Raw genomic sequence first — 19296 nt, 5'->3', positions numbered from 1 at the left:
CCTGTAACTATTCACATTAATAAAGTGTTAGGGTGTTTACCTAGGAAGGTTAGCTCTGCTGATTTCAGCACTTAAAAGGGGAAACGGCTCTGTTGTTTTAACAACGTCAACACTTACCACCTCAGTTTATTTTGTTATCCCATTAAACTTCTGTTCAAAATCAAACAGGAAGCAATTAAGGTGAGCTCACTACAAAGCAGTTCTCAAAATATGTAGCCAGCCAGGTCCCCAGTGCAGAATGAAGGTCATGCCCCTAAAACATAATTAAGCTTATTTGGAAAGAATGCAGATCCCATACACTGGGCTTGTGTGAAAAACACAGTAGCTCTATTTTACTTTCACTGAGCAGAGATCATGGATGGACAAGATGGGCATGACCACTATTACCTTCACTGGGGCACATAGCTGAGTTGGCAAAGCATCAAGAACATTGGTTTCGTCTACTGAAAGTAACAGGAGGTGTGAGGAAGACAAAAGAAGCCAAACTCACCGCTAAGCTTCAAAACTACAACTTCTTCTCATCTAAACCCACTCTGACTTTTCTAAAGGCACCGCTCTGATGACAAGGAGAGGGATGTCAGGGAAACAAGGATCTAATGGCAACAGTGGAAAAACAAAGGAACGTCTTTACACAGGATTTAGCTAATTATATTTTGGGCAAATATTTATTTATCTAAAAACAAAATAAAAATCATTTTTAAAAGAAAAAAATGTATTTAAATAAAAAACAAAACTGTGAAATGTTATGGCACACAAGTTCAAGACAAGTATAAATCCAGTTCCCACAACTGCTGTGTATTAATGTTGCACATTTTTCTATAAAGACTTTATTAAAGGTATTTACATGGCAAGAAGATGTGTAAATATATACAGCAATCTGGGGACAACTCTATTTGGAATTCTCGTAAGAAAAAATGCCTTAAATACAAAATTTTAAAAGAAAAAAAGTTGAAGAGTTCATCCCCAAGCATGAAGAATGTCCCATCATCCCTTATGCCCAAAGTATCAATTATGAGGCAGTTTTGAGGTTCTGGCCAAACCGTTCGGAGATTCGGCCAAGGTTGTGTAGTCTCAAGTTAAGTCGCACAGCATGCAGTTGCAATAGTTCCATACTCAATGGACTGATGTAGTTCATGAGTGATATTAGAAACACTAATATTTTATCATAGTTTCAGTCTAGTTTGGGGTATTCTAAGTGATGTCCAAGAGTTCCTATGCACGAGAGTTCCTTAGCTGCTCAAGTTTGTGTTTCAACTGTTCTCTCCTCCGCCTCAACTGCTCTTTCTCTGCGATTAGTCTGTGCTCGTCCGATTGGATAGACAGAACGTACTCCGTGGCTTTTTTCAGGATGACAACCTTGGGCGCCTTCTCGTTGTTGGCCACCTCGGGTATCTGGTCACGCAGGGCAAAGAAACTCAGCTTCAGCTCATTCCTTCGCTGGCGCTCCAAGACGTTGTGCGTTCGCCTCTTGTCGTTCTCCTCTGAGTCTGACGTGCGGGGACTGGAGCATTTTCGGTTGTTGCTGATCTGTTTGAGGACCCTGCCACTGTCCAACTTTAGCCTCTTGGCGGCTGGGTATTCCACCTTGGTGGAGGGAGGAGCAGCGTAGTTGTGTTGGTGGATGTTGACGTGACACCGCTTGAGGACCAGCGGACTGTGGTGGGGCTTACAGTGCTCCTCTGATGCTTCTGTGCTGGACTCTGTGCTGGATTCAGACTCGTTCGCTTCAGCTAATGTAACGACATCGATTTCCTCATCTTCTTCTTGTTCTTCTTCTGCACAGGAAAAAAATAGCATCATGAGCTGATCTGTGCAAAAACTCTCAGGACAGCCCAACAAGGGGTTACTCCAAGCCACGAAGCAAGGAACCCATTGACAAACCTACTTTCAAACCATCCGACTCTGCAAGACTCCCCATTCCCTACCCAAGAGCCCTTCCCTTAAGGAAGCAGCGTTTCAAGGACTGCCCTCGGAACTCTGGCTCCCTGATTTCAAAAGTTGCACAGCTCTTGCGTAACTGCGAGCACAGAGATAGCAGCAAAGTTTAACCTCGGCTGTCAGCAACGCAGCGCAATAAAGCTCCCAGACTCAAGCTGCCCTTAATTAAGGATTTAGAAGGCTTTGGCCACGCCTCAAAAGAAAGCTTACTTAACACACATGTGTATTCAGAGACATTTTCTCAATCTCTCTTGATCTGCTAATTTGTGGAAAATCTAAGCAGAAAAAAAAAAAAAAAAACCTTAAAAAACTGAGAAACCCGAAGGCTGCAATGCTTGAGTAGCAACTCGCTTTCAACCCAAATTTATGAGCGAGCGGAACACGCTGTCAAATACCTAAGGAAGCATTTCTAAAACTTTCCCAGTCCCATTCACTCGCTCCTCGCAGCCACTTTCACTGGCACCTCCCCGCCCGCATTCTCCCCGCGGTTCTCGGGCTGCAGTTAACCCCTTCCCGACCCTCGGGTGTCACCGGGAAGCGCTCCCTCCGCTCCCGCGCTGGGGACCTCTGGCTCTGACCCCGTTATGAAAGTTTCTCCCTCCCTCCCTTTTTTTTTTTTTTTTTTTTTTTTTTCCCCTTTTGACTCCTTTTTTTCCTCCAAAAGGGTGGAGGGAAAACTGCTTTTCCAGGAAATAAACTCGCAGAGCGCCTCGCTAACGTGGCATTTAACAGAGCGGTGCGCGCAAGGGGGGAGAAGCAGGGTGAGGTCCCGCGAGCAGCGGGAAGGAGGAACGCTCGGGTCCCCGACACGAGTGGGCGCCGCTCACCCGAGTCGCTGCTGGTCGTGGGCGGCGTGTCGACCCCCAGCAGAGCCGCGGGGTTGGCGCCGGGCGGGGCGGCCCGCGGGGCGCGCTCGCTGAGCGGGTAGGGGAAGACCACCGAGGGGTCGATGCAGTCGGCGGCCGCGGCTCCCAGGTCGTGCAGGTAGAGGCCGGCCGAGGCGGCGGGGCCGGCGGGAGGAGGCGGCGGCCCCGAGGGCGGCGGGCCGGGTCGGGAGGCGGCGGCGGGGCCCCCCTCCCGGCGGGAGGCTTGGTAGGTGGCGAGCTTCTCCGACACCACCTTCTCCAGCTTGGCGGCGGCGGAGAAGCCGCTCCACATGCAGTCCTGGATGATGATGGATTTGACGAAGGATTCGTCGTCCGGGTCGCAGATGAAGCTCTGGTTGACCATGTCCCCCCCGAGCAGCTCCGTCACCATCTCCAGCTGGTCGGCGGTGGAAGGGAAGCAGGAGGCGGCGGCCAGGCTGGAGCGGCGGCTGGGCGAGAGGGGCGGCGTGGGCAGGAGCTCAAACTTCTTCCAGATGTCCTCGGACGGGGCGGGAGGCTGCAGCTCGCTGCCCCGCTGCTGCGCCGCCAGGTAGAAGTTCTCCTCCTCCTCCTCGAAGTAGAAGTAGGGCTGCACCGAGTCGTAGTCGTAATCGTAGTTCTTGCTGGGGAGGCTGGCGCTGAGCGGCATCGCGGCGGCTGCTGCCTGCGGGCGGGAGGGGGACACGGGGGGGCCGGGTGAGCCGCGCTCGGGGCCGCGAGGCTCCGCTCCCCCCGGCCCCTATAGCGGGGGAGATCGACCCTCGGCACGCAGCGCTCCCTCCCGGCACCCCGCGCCGTCAGATTGATTTATATATATATATATATATATAAACTAATAATAATAATAAAATAATAATAATAATAAAAAGCACGACCCCTCGTGAGCCCCCCGCCTCACCCCCTCCCCAGCTCAGCGGGGCGACCGGGAGTCGCGACCCCGTCCATCGAGGGGTCAGCGCCCGGGGACGCCCGGAGCGCTCTCCCCGCGACTCTCCGGAGGGGCTCCGCTCGGGCACAGCTCCCGCAGCCGCCGCGCTCAGCCGGTGCCCAGCTCCGGCACCGGGAACCGGGCGAGAAGGGCCGGTAGCTCCCAGCGCAGAGCCGGGCTGCTCCCCAGCCACCCACCTGGCCGTGCACGGAGCTGGGCAAACTTTGCCAAATTTATCATATATACATATATATCCACACACGCACATATATATACGTATATATGTGCAATAAGCATAACCTGCCGTGCGTACGCTGGAGAAGCAAATGCTTCTTGCCCTCCCCCACCCCCCCCCCCCCCCCCCCCCTCCAAAAAATAGAATTATATATCCAAGCCGAGAGCACGGAGAAGGATGGGGCGCGCCGTGCCCGGAGCAGCGCCGCGTCCCCCGGGAGGCACCGGCGGTCCCGCGGCCCCGCGCTGTCAGCCCGACCGCGGCGGATCGAGTGATGGGTAAAGCGGAGCCCCGCCACTCACCGGCTCCTCCAACGCGCCGGCTGCGAGACGGAGCGAGGCAATAATTGCGGGCGGTGCGGGGAACAACAAAATCAGGAAATTGGAGATAAAAATATAAAAAGAACCGCCGGAGAAGACGGGGGAAAAAAGGGAGCCAAAACGCCGGGAGAACGTAGATCGCTTCCTCCCACCACGATGAGAAAAAAAATACAGCGGAGAGGGCTCGCCTTCCCGGCGTGCGGCAGATTGTACGGTCCAAGGCGGCGCGGCGCGCTCCGTCCGGTACAATAGAAGTTAAGTTGCTTTGCTGTCTTTAAAGCGCCGGCGAGGGGCGGGCGGGAGATGCAGCGGGGGCGGGAGCACGAGCGGCACGGCGGGGCCCCGCGAGTGCGCGCTCTCGCGGTGCGCGTCGCCGCTTCATCTCCCTCCCGCTCGCCCCCGGCTCCGCGCGGGCTCCGTGAGCGGGGAGGGCGCGCCGCGAGGGGGCGGCCGAGGGGCTCCGTGCCCCCCCCCGAGTACTGCGAGCCGGAGCTGGGCGGGCGGGAGGGAGGGAGGGAGGGAGAGGGGCCGGGGAGAGGCGATGCGGAGCAGCGGTTGGTTTTTTTTCTCTTACTACAAGGAGAGGTCGGAAGTAAACATAGTAAAAAAAAAAAAAAAATACGAGCGGGGATGAAAAGGGCGCTCCTCGCTGCTTCCCTCCTCGCTGCCTTCCCCCCTCCCTCCTTCCCTCCTCGCTCTCCGCTCCCCCTCCTCCCGCTGCCCCCCGACGGCGGCAGGGGAGGTTCACGCTCCGTGTCCACCCGTAACGCGGCTGCGGGCGGGGCGGTTGCCGGCTACCCTACCGGCACAAAGGAGCGTCCGTAGCTCGCGCACCCCCGCCCGTGTCGCTGCTTCGTTATCCCGGAGGATTAAACGGGAGGAGGAGGCTGCGGGGGGAGCGGCTGCAAGGTGACCCCCGGGGGCTCTGCACCTCCCCCCGCTCGCTCCGCAGCCCCTCACCCAGCGGCTCCTTCCCCACCCCGGGGTCACCCCTTCCCCGTTACCCATCCCCGGAGGTGCGCGGAGCCGAGACCCGACGGGGCGCTCCGCATCGCGTCTTCCCGGCCCCGCGGGACCGCTATCTGCGCCCCTCCCGCTGCAATACCCGCACCTGCGGGCACCCCGCTAAGATATATACATATATATCATTCCTATTTCTCATGCATTTCTTATTTATTTCGCATTTATTTCTTCACCCCCTCCCCCCTCCCCCCCCCCCCCCCTCCTCCCCACACACACACGCACACCAAACGGACTTATAAGTATTTGTATCATTTCTAAGCGTAGAAGCTCGGGGAGGAACACGGATCGCCGGGCGGGAGGACCCCCGCACCCCCCTCCCCATCCATCCCCCCGTTGCGGTTCCCCGGCGCTGGGGGCGGCCCGGCTTTCCCACGGCCAACGCTACCGTGGGGCCATCGCGCCCTCTCCCGGCGCCCGATAGCGCCCGCGGGATGCAGCGCGCAGCCCCGGCCCGGCACCTGCACGAACCCCTCCCGGCGAAAAAAATAATGAAAAAAAAAAAATTAAAAAATCCCCCCCCCCCCCCTTTTTTTTTTTAAGTGGAAATCGCCCATTTCCGCTGAGCAGCGGAATGTTTGCAGCCAAATTCCGCTCCGAGTGCAGTTCGCAGCCCTTTCTGCCGCTGTTGGGTAGCAAAGAGGGACGGATTCATGAAAACAAGAAGAGGGGATCAGAAACGGGGAGTGCTGAGCAGTCCCAATTTTAAGCATTGGGTTTGCTCTTGCTCCTAGGTGGCTTAAAATACATCGTGCTGTTCTTGAATGCTACAACGCTGTGTCTGTAGTGGACTTTGCTGGTGTGACTGGAAATAGCGTGGCTGAAGGATTCTGCCAGAAAGGGGCAGGATCTGAATTGACCCAGTGTGAAAGTTCGTAGGGATGCTACCAGAAAGAAGGAGACAGACTCTTTAGGAGGGTTTCTTGTGATAGGACATGGGGAAATGGTTTCAAAGTAGGACAGGGGAGATTTAGACTGGATATTAGGAAGATGTTTTTTTTAAAATAAGGGCAGTGAGGCACTGGAACGGGTTGCCCAGAGAGGTGGTGGATGCCCCATCCCTGGAGACACTCAAAGCCAGGCTCTACAGGGCTCTGATCAAGCTGTAGATGTCCCAGCTCATTGCAGGGATGTTGGACTAGATGACCTTTGAAGGTCCCTTCCAACTCAAACCATTCTATGGTTCTTTTACTCATTTAAGAACAGTATCAGAATGACCCAATACACAGTAATGCTCTCAGAGCTGTAAAAGCCATTGAAATTCAGCTGGAAACAGCAGAAATACTTCAAAATTACTCCAGTACACCTAGGGTTGAAAATCATAATCCTGTGCTGCAATATAATTATATGCAGAGAAACTAACTGCAGTATCACAGAGCATTATGGCTTGAAGTGAGGACTATGAAACATAAGCAGATGGGCTCCTAAAATACCCTGTGTTCATCTGAGTGGAAAAAGGAGAGAGGAGGACTGGAAGAAATGGGCTGTTGAAACAATGGCCTTCAGAGGTCTTTAAAATGTTCTATAGATTTCTTCAGGTCTTGGAGGTCTTCTTGGAAAGCCGATGTTGAGGTGTCCCGGTGCAGTCCTCATGTGGCAGAAGAAAGACATTTTGCTCTGATTTCTTATGTCCAAGCCCAGAAAGAACACAAGGATAGGTGTGAAAACAGTAAGTGTAAATCTCCAGTAAAAGGCCATTTTGACGAAATAGCTGTTATATGGGAAGGATAAATATGCAGCTATAACGTTAAAGAGACAACAGAGTCAACATGATTGTTTTGACATCGGGGATTCTCATGACAAAAAGGAGGTGGGAGGGTGGAACTGATGAGTGATGGCACATCAGGAGCCTGCGAGCAACAGAAACGAAAGCAAAAGTTGAGGGTGAAGTGGAGATGGTGGAAAAACCTCTTACACCTCTGTGTGGCTGGAAACCCCTGAGACAACTCGTGATGTCACGCGTGGCTGTGTCACCTGCTGCGTGTCATATTTCCAGGGGACGTCTGCAATCTCCTTTCCAGTGGGCAAAAAAAAAAGCTGCCTGAAAATTGTGGCTATCTTCAGAAATTGTCACTTCACCTCTCCCCCCGGCTCTGTGGGTTGCTGGTCTTCCATGGGTGAGAATGGGAAAGCGCTAATGAGGTATTAGTGCTGGAAAGTGTTAATGACTTGGGTGGGAGGTTTACTCCCCAGAATGTGGTCTTTTTGCTCAGAGCCACTGAGATCAGCTGGGGCACCTGTGTGCATCCAACAGCAATGCGTAGGGATCCTGGCTCCACAGTGGCCCTGTGGGACCCCAGTGCAGAAAATAAATGGATTTACCTTATTAATAGAAGAGCCAGAAAAGAGATGTGTAACTTTTTCTTCTCTTTCAGCGGCTGTACTTTCTGTAACAACAGGAGGTGAGATGTGTGTAGGCAGAAGCTGACAGTGCTGTCTCAATAACATCTTCCTACCATCTCCCAAGGCCAAAACGACTCATACATGGCCCAGACAAACACCTTCTTGGTGGACTTCCCCACCATGAGTGAGAAATGCAGGTGTTTGGGGGCCACTGTCACCATGAAACATGAGGACCTACACACACCTCTTGTGGCAGCTGCAGAAAAGGCTGTGCTCATCCTCACCTTATGAATGCCCACTTCCGTACAGTGGAATTATGGGGTAAGCAAAAGTGGTATTGGATGGCATTTGGTTTTCACAGCTGTGTGGCCAAGGGGCATCACAGTAAATATCACTGCTTCGTCCCCTGTGCTGGCTTCTTGTGGTCTGCCAGCCTGAGTTCCTCACTATGAAAAAGTGCAGCCCACTGATTCCCCAGCAGGAAAAGAGACATGCATAGAGGGAAAGAGCAGAAAACTAAACGGGGGAGAGCACTGTGGGATGAAAGACTGGCTATAAAGAGAAAGTCTTTTAAAATAAGGGCAGTGAAGCACTAGAACAGGTTGCCCATGGAGGTGTTTGATGCCCCATCCCTGGAGACATTCAAAGCCAGTCTGGATGGGACTGAGCACCCTGATGTAGCTGTAGGTGTCCCTGTTCAGTGCAGGGGAGTTGGACTAGAGGGCCTTTAAGGGTCCCTTTCAGCTCAAACGATTCTATGATGATTCTATGAAGGCGTTATGCTAATACTACACCACTCCCTCAGCACTACAGTGAGTACCACATCCTTCACAAAAACCCACTGAAATCCCTGGAAATACGTCCCACACATCCCATTACAGCCAGGAGAGTTAGAGCAGAGCCTGAGCTGCCCCTTGGCTCTGGCCAAGAACACTGGGTGTCAACTGGCATCAGGAGTGAAACATGGGAAAACATCTTCCTCTGATTTTGAACACAGAGAAGAAAATAATTTTCACCACTTTTGGTCTTTCCACTGAGCGTACCTGTTTTGCTTCAGGGGGGAACGACTACAGCTGTTAATTTAACTTTTTTTTACAGACAGTTTCCCTTTGCAGTCCTTTCAAACCATCACAGTTAGCTGGGTATCAAATATTAGCCTGTTTTCAAACAAGGCAGCCCTTGATTAGTTTATTCTTAACTACATGAAATGCAACTATTCAAATGTGTATACGACTATTTAATATTTCAGTACCAGCTATGGAACGCGAGCTATTTTTGGTTTTTTGACATTTTAACTTGTAAACTAATCTACGTTCCATTGAAGCAGCTTTCCAAAATGTGAGACGAGTTGGAATTGGCCCTTCCTAGGGATGAAGATTTTGGTCAGGAATGGCTGGAAGGGACTAAGACAGCAACAGCAGTTTTGGCATCCCTTGATAGGAGAGAGTTCTGCCCAGTTGTGGATTAAGGGTGAATTACAGGAAATCTGTGCAGATTTAAGAGCTTGATAAATGAGAAGATCTTCAAGGCTCTTGTGAAAGATAAACAGTTATTTCTGAAAGCCTGGCTCATTTAAATTTCCCTTCAAAAAGAGAAAGAAAAGCTATTTCAGAACAATCAGCCCTGAAAGACCCACCATGGCCTCCACATTCTCTGCATTTTCTGTCACAATTATCAGATTGTCAAGACATCCCAGCTCTGCTTGATTAAGTCCTCGTTAAAGCATTAGGGCTATTTGCAACTGCTTAATGATCCTTTTGGGTGCCCACACTGCCAAGACTTTCTGTAATTTTCCAACCCTTGATCTTGAGAGCTGGATGTGATCCAGTGGGGGTGGCTCCAGCCCTTCCACCCAACTGGCCAAGACTGTTTCCATAATGGAAATCTTGAATGAAGACTTTGATCAGAACCAAATGCCGTATGGGAAGAGCAGGAGCAAATGTTTCTCTGTCCCTGTGCGTGGGTGCTGCAGCACCTGCAGACCTGCAGTGGGAGGGAGCAGAAGAGTGTAGCAGGAAGACAAGAAAGGTTTGAAAGCTATTAGGCGGCTTTCTTATTAATGTCCAAGAAAAATAAACCTCTCCTGTAGCAACTTCCTTGCAGGTTTCATAGGAAAGCAGAAGAGCTGACCTTGCTGCAGTTCTCATGGCACGTCCTGCGGAGGCACAGCTTCAGAAGTATCTGCCTGTATCAGATATTATCTGGAGGAAGGAATGTGTCAGCTGACAGTGAGGCTGGAAACTATTGAAACTATTGTCAGCTGGGCCATTATTATAATTAACTCTTGTCTCTTTGGGAATTAATATCCAACTAGGCTGTCCCTTCTACAAACAGATGAGAGTATATAACCTTTCCAGGAATCATGTCGCTGGTTGCAAAATAGCTGCTTTAGAGATGAGGCATCTGATTGCCACCAAATTAACATGTTCATCCACAAGAAAAAGAAATTCTGGGAAAGAAGGTAGCCGTGTAGAGGTAGAACCAGTAAAAAACAGAGATATAGACATTGGAGATGCTTCTGGCCTTGTTCTAGCACCAAGCTGGTTGTGTTTGACTATGGAGAGGTGAAAGGATGTGCATAATCTGAATAACTGATCAATGCAAAGTCCACAGCTCTGGTGGAGGCTGATCTCCCTTGGCTGGCTCTGTGCTGAGCAAGCACCGGAGCTCTCACAAGTTTTGTTCCTCTTGTTCACCAGGTGAAATGATGATGGTTTTGTCTTCAAACATTCCATTAATTGCAGAGCTCCTGATTGCCCTTCTCTTCATGGGAGGGAGAAAGATGAAGTCAGTGCAGGGAGTTTGCAGATATTTACTTGAGTTTTTGACTTAAGTGATATGCCGGTGCTCCACGAGTTTCTGCTATCCATGTTGTCTTTGGCCTGCTTTATGGAAGAGATGAGTTGCAGTAAAAAACTCTGTTGGTGAGCTGGAACTGTGTGCAGCTGCCCTGTAAGTGCATTCAAGCACAAACTCTTTCCAGTGCTATCCCATTGAAATTAACTTTCTGAAGACAGTCAACTGAAGTGGTGCTCTGACTCCAACATTCCAATACAAGTTAACAGCTAAGTGCTCTCATTCTCTGCTCAGGGCAGGCTGATTCTGAGGCCTTTCCCATGGGTACTCACCTGCACAAAGCCCTTCAGAGCAGCTGCTCACTTCAGAGCACTCTGCTGGGAACATCCCAACAAACTGACTCATATAAAGGCATCAGATGGTTTCTAACTCACACCTAAAAACGTGATTGTGTATTCAGCTGTTACATTCCCCTAGTGTTGTCAGGTGACCAATAACCCCAACTCCTCTCCAGCTTTACTGTGTTGTGAAGTTAATTCTGAATCTGTCTGGACGCATGTGCCAGTTGTGGCAATATTGTCGCCTTACCTAAATAAAAGCTTTCCAAGGATATTGGGTCCCAATTGTCTCAAGGTAAGCATCCCAAATTAAGGGATAACACTGGAAAGTGTAGCCTAAACCATTAGCAACAGTCATATCAGCAGGCACTGCTCAGCTTGTCAGCAAACGCTGGCTCAACTCTGAGGTCCTCCAAGCTCTTTGTATGTCTGTCTTAGCATCACCCGTTACTTTCACTATAGCTTGGATTACCAGCAAATTCAGAACAGTCTAGCAGCACATAGGTTAGACGTCTTGGGGAGATAAAGCATTCTTATCTGTGGCTGCTGCTGCATTTTGAAATGAGCGTAAGAGGGAAATGCATCCATGAACATTTGCTGCCAGTATGGATTTAAAAGCAAAACGCAGTCAGAAATGCTACCAAAAACTACTTCACTTGGCTGATAATTCAATTTGTTGATAAGAAAGAGGGAATGTTTTGTCTCTCTGTATCAGATAAGGGACTTATCATTCCCTGCACTGCTGGTGATGAACATGTTCATCTGGCAGATAGTGGCAATAACACCGCGTCTCCCCTTTGCACCGCGAGACATATGCTGCATCAAATGAAATTAAGGGAAATGGATTTAAAACACTTCTTGGTAAATGCTTTTAAAATCAATTTATAATTAACCTGTGGAACCTCCTGCTGCATTTTATTAGAAAGGGAAATACCATGCTTGAAAATTGATGTTTCCTGTGAGCAATAATACAGGGAGGTAAAATGTATAATAAGAGGGGAGAAAGGAAATCATTGCTATGGATGAGGATTGCCTTATTTAAGAGTCAGTCTGTAATCAAAAGTGTGAGGTTGCATTTTCTTCTGGACATAGGACACTGCTAGATATGGAAGTGTTTCTGATCTGTTTGGCATTTTTTTCTTATACTGTGCAACCAAACTCATATAACGCTGGGGCCCACCTTTGCCAGGAGGGCCAGCCTGTTTGGGAGGAAGGAACCTCCTACCCCAGCTGTTTTCTGAGATGTGTAAGGCACAGTTTGATCCTGCAGAGCAGGAAAAGCCTTAGTAGGTATGTGCTTGTATCTATGCTTTGTTGCCCAGGCTGGAGGCACCTCACCAATATGACAGGGAGCTCTGAAGCACTGTGGAAGGAAACATCCCAGCTCTGGCTGAAGCACCATTGTCAACACAGGATCATAGAATCATAGAACAGAATCATAGAATCATTAAGATTGGAAAAGACCACTAGGGTCATCTAGTCCAACTGTCCAACTACCGCCAACATTGCCCACTAAACCGTATTCCTAAGTACCATGTATACATGTTTCTTGAACACCTCCAGGAATCGTGACTTCACCGCCTTCCTGGGCAGTCTGTTCCAGTACCTCACCACTCTTCTAGAGAAGACATTTTCCTTAATATCCAACCTGAACCTCCCCTGGCACAACTTAATACTATCACCTCTCATCCTATTGCTGTTACCTGGGAGAAGAGGCCGACATCCACCTCACCACAACCTCCTTTCAGAGGGTCATAGAGAATGATAAGGTCTCCCTGAGCCTCCTCTTCTCCAGACTGAACAATCCCAGTTCTTTCAGCCACTCCCCATAAAAACAAAACAAAACAAAACAAAGCAAAACAAAAAACCCTTGTGCACCAGACCCTTCACAGCTTTGTTGCCCTCCTCTGGACATGCTCCAGGGCCTTAATGCCTTTCTTACAGTGAGGGGCCCAAAACTGAACACAGTTCTGGTATGGGTGCAGTCATATGAATGCCATTTGCTTCCATTGATGGTGGCGAGGATGAAGAGTACCTTGATCTGTTGGTACTCAACAATGCAAATCAAAGCAGTGGCTTGTTCCCACATACTGATCCACCCCTTGGGGTTAAGCCTGAGCCTCAGTATGCCTATCTATTAGTTCACACTTTGACTTTATAGGATCCATGTTGCTCTGCGGTACCTGCTTCTCCTTGCCTTGGTTATGTTTGTGCTAGCCAGAAGTGGCTGAGCACTGGGGAGCTGTTGCAGAGACCCAGCATATCAGACTCAGTTAGCAGGGAATTAAGATCACAGCCCTCAACTTGGAAACTCCTGAAATGGTTGTACCTATTTTAGCCTTCCTACTAATTGGTCCCTTTGTAGAGTTGTTGGTTTGTTTGGGGGTTTTTGTTTTGTTTTGTTTTTGTTTAATTTTTGTACTTCCATGTACATGAACATGAAGGCTTGGTGTTGCCTAAGTTCAGTCGTTCCTTCCATTGACACTAAGTCCCTTTCTCAAACTGTGGAGAGTTGCAGAGGTTTGCAATTATGTCTGCAGATGCAAGCAAGGCTTTGATCAGAAATTGGCCTGACAAGCAGTGTGCTGAGGGATTAAATGCAGTACTGACTTCATCAGCAGTTGAGAGCTCTGTGGAGGAGGAATTTAGGTGCTTCTTACACCCTCAACAATGCAAAGCAGCCATCATCAACAAGGTGTTCCCCAGAGGATGCTAATCACTCTCCTCCCTGTTGATCAGCAGTTAAGAGTGTCTCTCTACTTATCACCTAGTCAGAGATGGCAGAGGTATTTCTTAGAAGATAAGAACATTATTTACACCCAACCTTAGAAAGGAAAGATGTCCTGAGTGAGCTGCAAGCATTGTTATTACTGTTATCATTTGTGTTGCAAAGGCACTTACCCGTGCCCAGACCCCAAGGTGTAGGGCCAAGTGTGCTGTGTTGACAGGCACTGCCCCTCTTTGCTCTAAAAAGGCTGTGATGTGTGCACCTGGGAGTGGGGAGGGGGACGTAGGGGAGCAAAGTGAATTGTCTCGCATTGCATACAGGAAAGGAGCGAGGGAAATGATGAAGCCCCTATCCTGGTCTGTGTGACTGGGAGCTTCTCTGCTTCCCTATTCATTCCCACTGAGATTTATCTGCAGATCCAAATCGTATCACCGTATGGATTGAGAGTAGTCCTCATGTACCAGTGTGGCTCTGGTCTGGTTCTTCTAGAGAGGATGTATCCTCCTGTGAGTGTCATGGGAAGAAAGGGGGATGAGGTGGATCCCACATTGGGTAGATCAGAAGTGAAAAATAAGGATATGCCACATCCAGCACCATCTATCTCTGCTTCCTATTAAGGGCTGTGTTTTTTGTTTGTTTGTTTGTTTGTTTGTTTGTTTTTTCCTATTATTTCTTTAGTAGCCTACCACAAAAATTACAGGAGTTGATATTACCGAAGGCTTCAAAATATTGAATTTTATCTACACATGATTAGAAGTTTATGGAGGTAGGTATGTCAGTCCCCACAAATAATGTGCTGATGCCTACAGCTGATATGGTTTTAGTGCTCTTATGGTTAACCAGAAAGCATCTCTGCCTTTAGTTCATACTTTTCTCATCTTTCCTTCTTATTCTCCCCCCCCAGATAAACAAAGGATGATCCGTGATGGTGTTATATCCATGAAGCCAAAGACTGTGTGTGTGTGTGCATGCAAGGGAATCGAGTTATGATATTTCTAAATGGGAGGTGCAAGATCATTCTTCCATATACGTGCTTGATCATTTTCTCCTGCACTGCTGGCAGTGAGTGATGCTGTACACCTCCTTCGGAGTCCCTGAAACTGCTGTTTGCTAAACACTGGGTAGGTGCGGTTCTCCATGAGTGGAAAATCTTTGGGATTATTTTGCATGATGGGGATTCCTGACTGCCCTTAGCTTTTCTGTACTTGGAAAATTGGAGAACCTGTTTGTAGGTGCCTCAATTAAAACAACAGAGACTGAAGGGTGTAGGTGTATTACATACCTGCAATATTATGCTTGAGACAGATACTGAGCAGCTCTAAACCGTCAGCCCTCAGTACCTGCAGTACTGCAGCAGCTTGGAGCTCAGATGAAGTTCAGTTGCCTTGTTTTGCAGCAAGTTTTGCAGCCTCTCCTCAGATCAGCAATTGGTGAAGGAGGAACTGTACCAAAAGCTGAAGAGCTCTCAGATGCCTCAGATATGTCAGCGCCTCACCTACTGCCTTTGGGCCTTGCACAAATACAGAGGTGCTGACCTTACCGCCAAGTGGGTTAGTTCTGCTGGCAATGCAAGGGAGTTATCTGGGGGAAGAAGAGGGGTGGTCATCCATCCAGTTGTGTGCTGACAACTCTTACAAATGATTTCTTTCCTTGCTGGTGAGATGGGCCAACTGAGGAAGAGCAGAGCAGGTCATTTGTCCCCTCTGCCGCCTCTCTTTGACCTTGCAGCTATTTCAAGGCCTGCGGTAAGCTCTCTTGCTGCAAACTTACACCTTGTCTATTGCACGTACATGTGAAACTGTGATAGCTAGCTCATATATTCATTCCTAAAGCGGCTGCAGAGAGCTTTAATGTTATTTAGTTCATCCACGCTCAATGCTCCCTGTGTGTTACATCATCGCCTGTAGGCAAAGATTTTGGTTAAGAGAGAAATGCTGGTAGTTTCTGAACAGCTTCATTATCTGGATCAAACGGCTGTTTGGTGGCTTAGAGAAGGGAGAGCAGGGAAAAATCATGACAATTCTGACTATATGGGCAGAAGAAAGGAATTCTGAGAGGGGAGTTAGTGTTGTATGCTGTTATTGGATGCTAAGTACAGAAGGGATGATGTGCACCAGATGCTGGTGCTAGCTCATCTCTTCCAAACATGACAAAAGCCCGGATGCAAACTTTGCGGCCTAGCCCCACATTAATACATTCCTAAACACTTATTAAGAATAGTGAATGAAGAGAGAAGTGCAGGTTGACGTAGCAAACTGCCATTTTCCAGCCTGCCTGCCAAATGAGTGTTTTGGAGCTGGTGTGTAGAGGCCAACACATGAGTGAGCTAAAGGATTGGGCTGGTAGAAATGTTGCTTCCTGGGGGGAGGAAGACAAAAATAATCTGCAGAATAAAAGGTTGCTTGCTGCGGAAGTGTCCAAAGGGGACTGGAAAGGGAAAAGTTTGGAGCATGGGGATAACTCAGTATTATTTTTGAAGACTGACCTTTGTGCCCCAAAGTTGATTTAGAAAACGTCTACTGGGAAAAAGGTGTAAGTGCAGGGAGCTTGGAGCCCAGACAAATACCTGAGAGTGCTCATCTGCTCTGCAACACCAGTGATGCTCTTTGGGACCAACCAGCTGATCCCACATGGTGGGGAACAAATAAGGGTTCTTATGCTCCCAATCTGTGCTGGATTTCCACTGCCTTTTCCACTGCTACAGTAAAACCTTTTTTACAGAAAGCCCTGTAGGCAAGGCTGCATTCCATTTCCACCCACAATCTCCTGATCTGGAGAACAAATAGATAGCTGAGAAGGGCTTTCACTTGGTAATGGGCCATTTGTGTGATTCGACAGCTGGACTGATGCAGGACTGACTTCAGCAAGCAGGCGATGGATTTAAGCTCTGCAGTGAGTCAAGAGCTTTGTAAGCTAAAAGCCAGCATGGTTTCTCTGTTCAGTCTAGCAGTTCTTCCCTGTCATTACTGAGAAAGCATCATCTTTGTGACATCAAAATGTATTGCTTGGTGATTACATTCCACAGTACCGCCCATCTCCTCTGCTCCAGTTTCTGCTGGATGCAACAGTCCTTTCTTCTCTCAGTGGAAGGCTGTGAGGGAGCAAAGGAGTGCAAAGAACAGCCTTTAAGAAAATGAGAGAGCATGATACAACATTCCTGTAAGAAGGGGAAGTAAAAGGATCAACTTCAGCACAAAATATTTGAAGTAAATCTATTGACCTAGAATTCTGTCACAAATCGTTGTTTCAAACTAGGCTTCTTGAAGGGTTTGATGAAGCTTGCAATGTGGACTTATCATAGGATCATGGAATAGTTTGAATTGGAAGGGACCTTCAAAGACCATCTAGTCCAATTCCTCCGCAATGAACAGGGACATCTACAGCTAGAGCAGGTTGATCAGAGCCCCATCCAGTGAATGTCTCCAGGGACAGGGCATCCACCATCTCTCTGGGCAAACTCTTTCAGTGCTTCTCTACTTTTTTCATAAAAAAAACCAAACCAAAACAAAACCTTTTTCTTTCTATTCTATCCAAATCTCCCCTGTTCTAGTTTGAAGCAATTTCTCCTTGTCCTATCACAACAGACACTGCTGAAAAGTCTGCCCCCTTCTTTCTCAGAGCCCGCCTTTAGATACTGAAAGGCTGCTATCAGGTCTTCTCGGAGCCTTCTCTCCTCCAGGCTGAACAGCCCCAGCTCTCTCAGCCTGTCCTCACAGGGAGATGTTCCATTCTGTGGATCATTTCTGTGGCCCTTCTCTGGACACTCTTCAACAGATTTATGTCTCTCTTGTATTGAGGACGCCACATCTGGATGCAGTATTCCAGGCAAGGCCTCACCAGCACAGAGTAGAGGAGCGGGATCACCTCCCTCACCCTGCTGGCCACCCTTCTTTTGATGCATCCCTGGATTTTCGAAGGGACCAAACTGATTTCCTCAGCTCTCACCATGAAGGATAGTTCTTTTTTTTTACTCATCCTACTTTTGTAATTTGAATCATGTAAAAGTTTACGTCAGAAGGAGCTTCCAGAAGTCATCTAGCCCTTGCTGAAGTTCTGCATGCCGTCCTTTAGCATAGATACTCCCTACTTATCACTGTGTGTGCTTGTGTGTGAGATGTCTCTCAGTGCTTTGCAGCATTCATTTTTTTCCTCTATTTTTGTGCTCTCTTCATGGTTTCTCATGTCTGTCTTCAGGAAAATAGCATAAGATGGAGCTGGTCACCAGGTGATGTGCGGAGTTTCTCCCTTGTGTACGTTTGTACTAATACCAGTCTGAATTTCTTATGAAATTAGGATATCCCATCTCTTTTTTTTCTTTACGTTCCCTACTATCTCTCCTTCCCAGGTCACATGGATCCTGGAGGCTCTTCTAGGCATTTACTGTATCATGAATGTATATAATCACCAATGTGAACACAGGCAATGTGATAATTGGTGTATATAGGGGTGAAGTCATGTTTCCTTCCCTGAACAGGTCTTGGACAAATGCAGTGTGTGGACAATTTAAGTTCAGAAGGAGATGAAACACCAGTGAATTTAGGAATAGCTCAGCTTTACGACAAGCCCCAAAGTGGTATTGGATCTCTGGAGGTTGACGAGGAAAACTAAGGTTTGCATAAGTCTTGGGTTTACCCAAACTGTAGCAGAAAAGAAAGCTAATTCTTGGATTGATTACAGCCAGGAAAAGAGGCAAGGTCAGCAGGTGCTTGCTTGTAGTTGTGAGAGTGACTCCGAATGGGGAGGAGAGCCCATCTGTCCGCTGCCTTAGGCTGTGCAGGCAGCCATCTGCCTTAATAGCTGAGCTGTGAAAAAGCACAATCAGCAGGACAAAAGAAGGAGCAGAGGAGAAGCTGGGGCTGCCTCTCCCACCCACAGCACTTCATACTTGTCGGTCCATGCTAAGTGATGGTGGGTGGCTCTGGGATGGGATGGGCGGCATGGGTTGGCTGTCATGGGTAGATATGGCCAACCATGTTATAAACATGGGGACATGGACCACACAGGTCTGGTGAGCAGTGGGAACTTACATGAGGCTTATGTCTGGTGTATGCTTTCTATAGGCTCGTGCAAACCAGAATAATTCTTGGAAAATGGTTCGGTGTCATGATTGAACCCTGTTCATTAGCTGGCTAGTCTTCAGGAAAACTTCTTAAAGGAAAACCTGCCCATTCTGATCTTTTTAATGTAACATGACTATTACTTAGCTCAGATCTGAGGTGTAATGAGCTGGTTTACAGTTCAGTTGTATTTATATTAGAGCAACATTTGCAGCTTGCACATTAAACTAGATGAAGATCTCTTTTAATTTAGAGCCAATCTTTAGGAATTCCACTGCTATTAATAGCTTACTCCAATTTTGCATTAGATCAGGATGTAAGCTGTAATAGAAGATTCAGGAATTAATTTTTTTTATATGGTGCATTATACTATTACCATTAATACCAATGCATTAGACTGTGTAGTATGACTACAATTTATCTTAAGAATCTCACCTCTTTTCCTTTTTTTTTTTTTTTTTCATTCCCATCAGAAATTTGAATGTCTTGGCTGAACTTGAATGCCTTCCCAAATGACAAAAATGAAACTAAGAAGAATAGAGAGTTATGCGTATATAATTATATCCACTTGTGTTCTTGCCTGAAGTTAAAGAGAAAATGCTTTCCCAAGTAGGTCGCTTCATTTTAGAAGAATTAGTAACAGCTATATCACTGTTTATTTCCAGATATTCTCTGAGGCTCTGCAACACATCATATAATAATAATAATAATAATAGATAGATAGATA

The 19296-nt window shown here is 48.0% G+C and overlaps 1 protein-coding gene and 1 long non-coding RNA gene across 2 annotated transcripts in view; one reads left to right on the top strand and one right to left on the bottom strand.

Moving 5' to 3' along the window:
* Positions 1-637: 637 nt before the first annotated feature.
* MYC (v-myc avian myelocytomatosis viral oncogene homolog) lies at positions 638-4534 on the bottom strand. Its single transcript, NM_001030952.2, has 3 exons — positions 4270-4534; positions 2766-3468; positions 638-1775 (listed from the first exon to the last, which is right to left on the bottom strand). The coding sequence occupies exons 2-3, from the start codon at positions 3451-3453 to the stop codon at positions 1213-1215; spliced, it is 1251 nt and encodes a 416-aa protein (NP_001026123.1). The 5' UTR covers positions 3454-3468; positions 4270-4534; the 3' UTR covers positions 638-1212.
* Positions 4535-5511: 977 nt separating this feature from the next.
* Positions 5512-19296, top strand: part of LOC100857789 — an 80384-nt gene continuing 66599 nt past the window's right edge. Inside the window, exons 1-3 of the long non-coding RNA XR_006938361.1 lie at positions 5512-6976; positions 7683-7971; positions 14417-14633. This is a non-coding gene — a long non-coding RNA (uncharacterized LOC100857789). The remainder of the gene's footprint in view (positions 6977-7682; positions 7972-14416; positions 14634-19296) is intronic.

The sequence above is a fragment of the Gallus gallus genome, chromosome 2 (genome assembly GCF_016699485.2).
Source record: "Gallus gallus isolate bGalGal1 chromosome 2, bGalGal1.mat.broiler.GRCg7b, whole genome shotgun sequence".
NCBI classification, from domain to species: Eukaryota; Metazoa; Chordata; class Aves; order Galliformes; family Phasianidae; genus Gallus; species Gallus gallus.
This window is presented reverse-complemented; position numbering and strand designations above follow the sequence as displayed.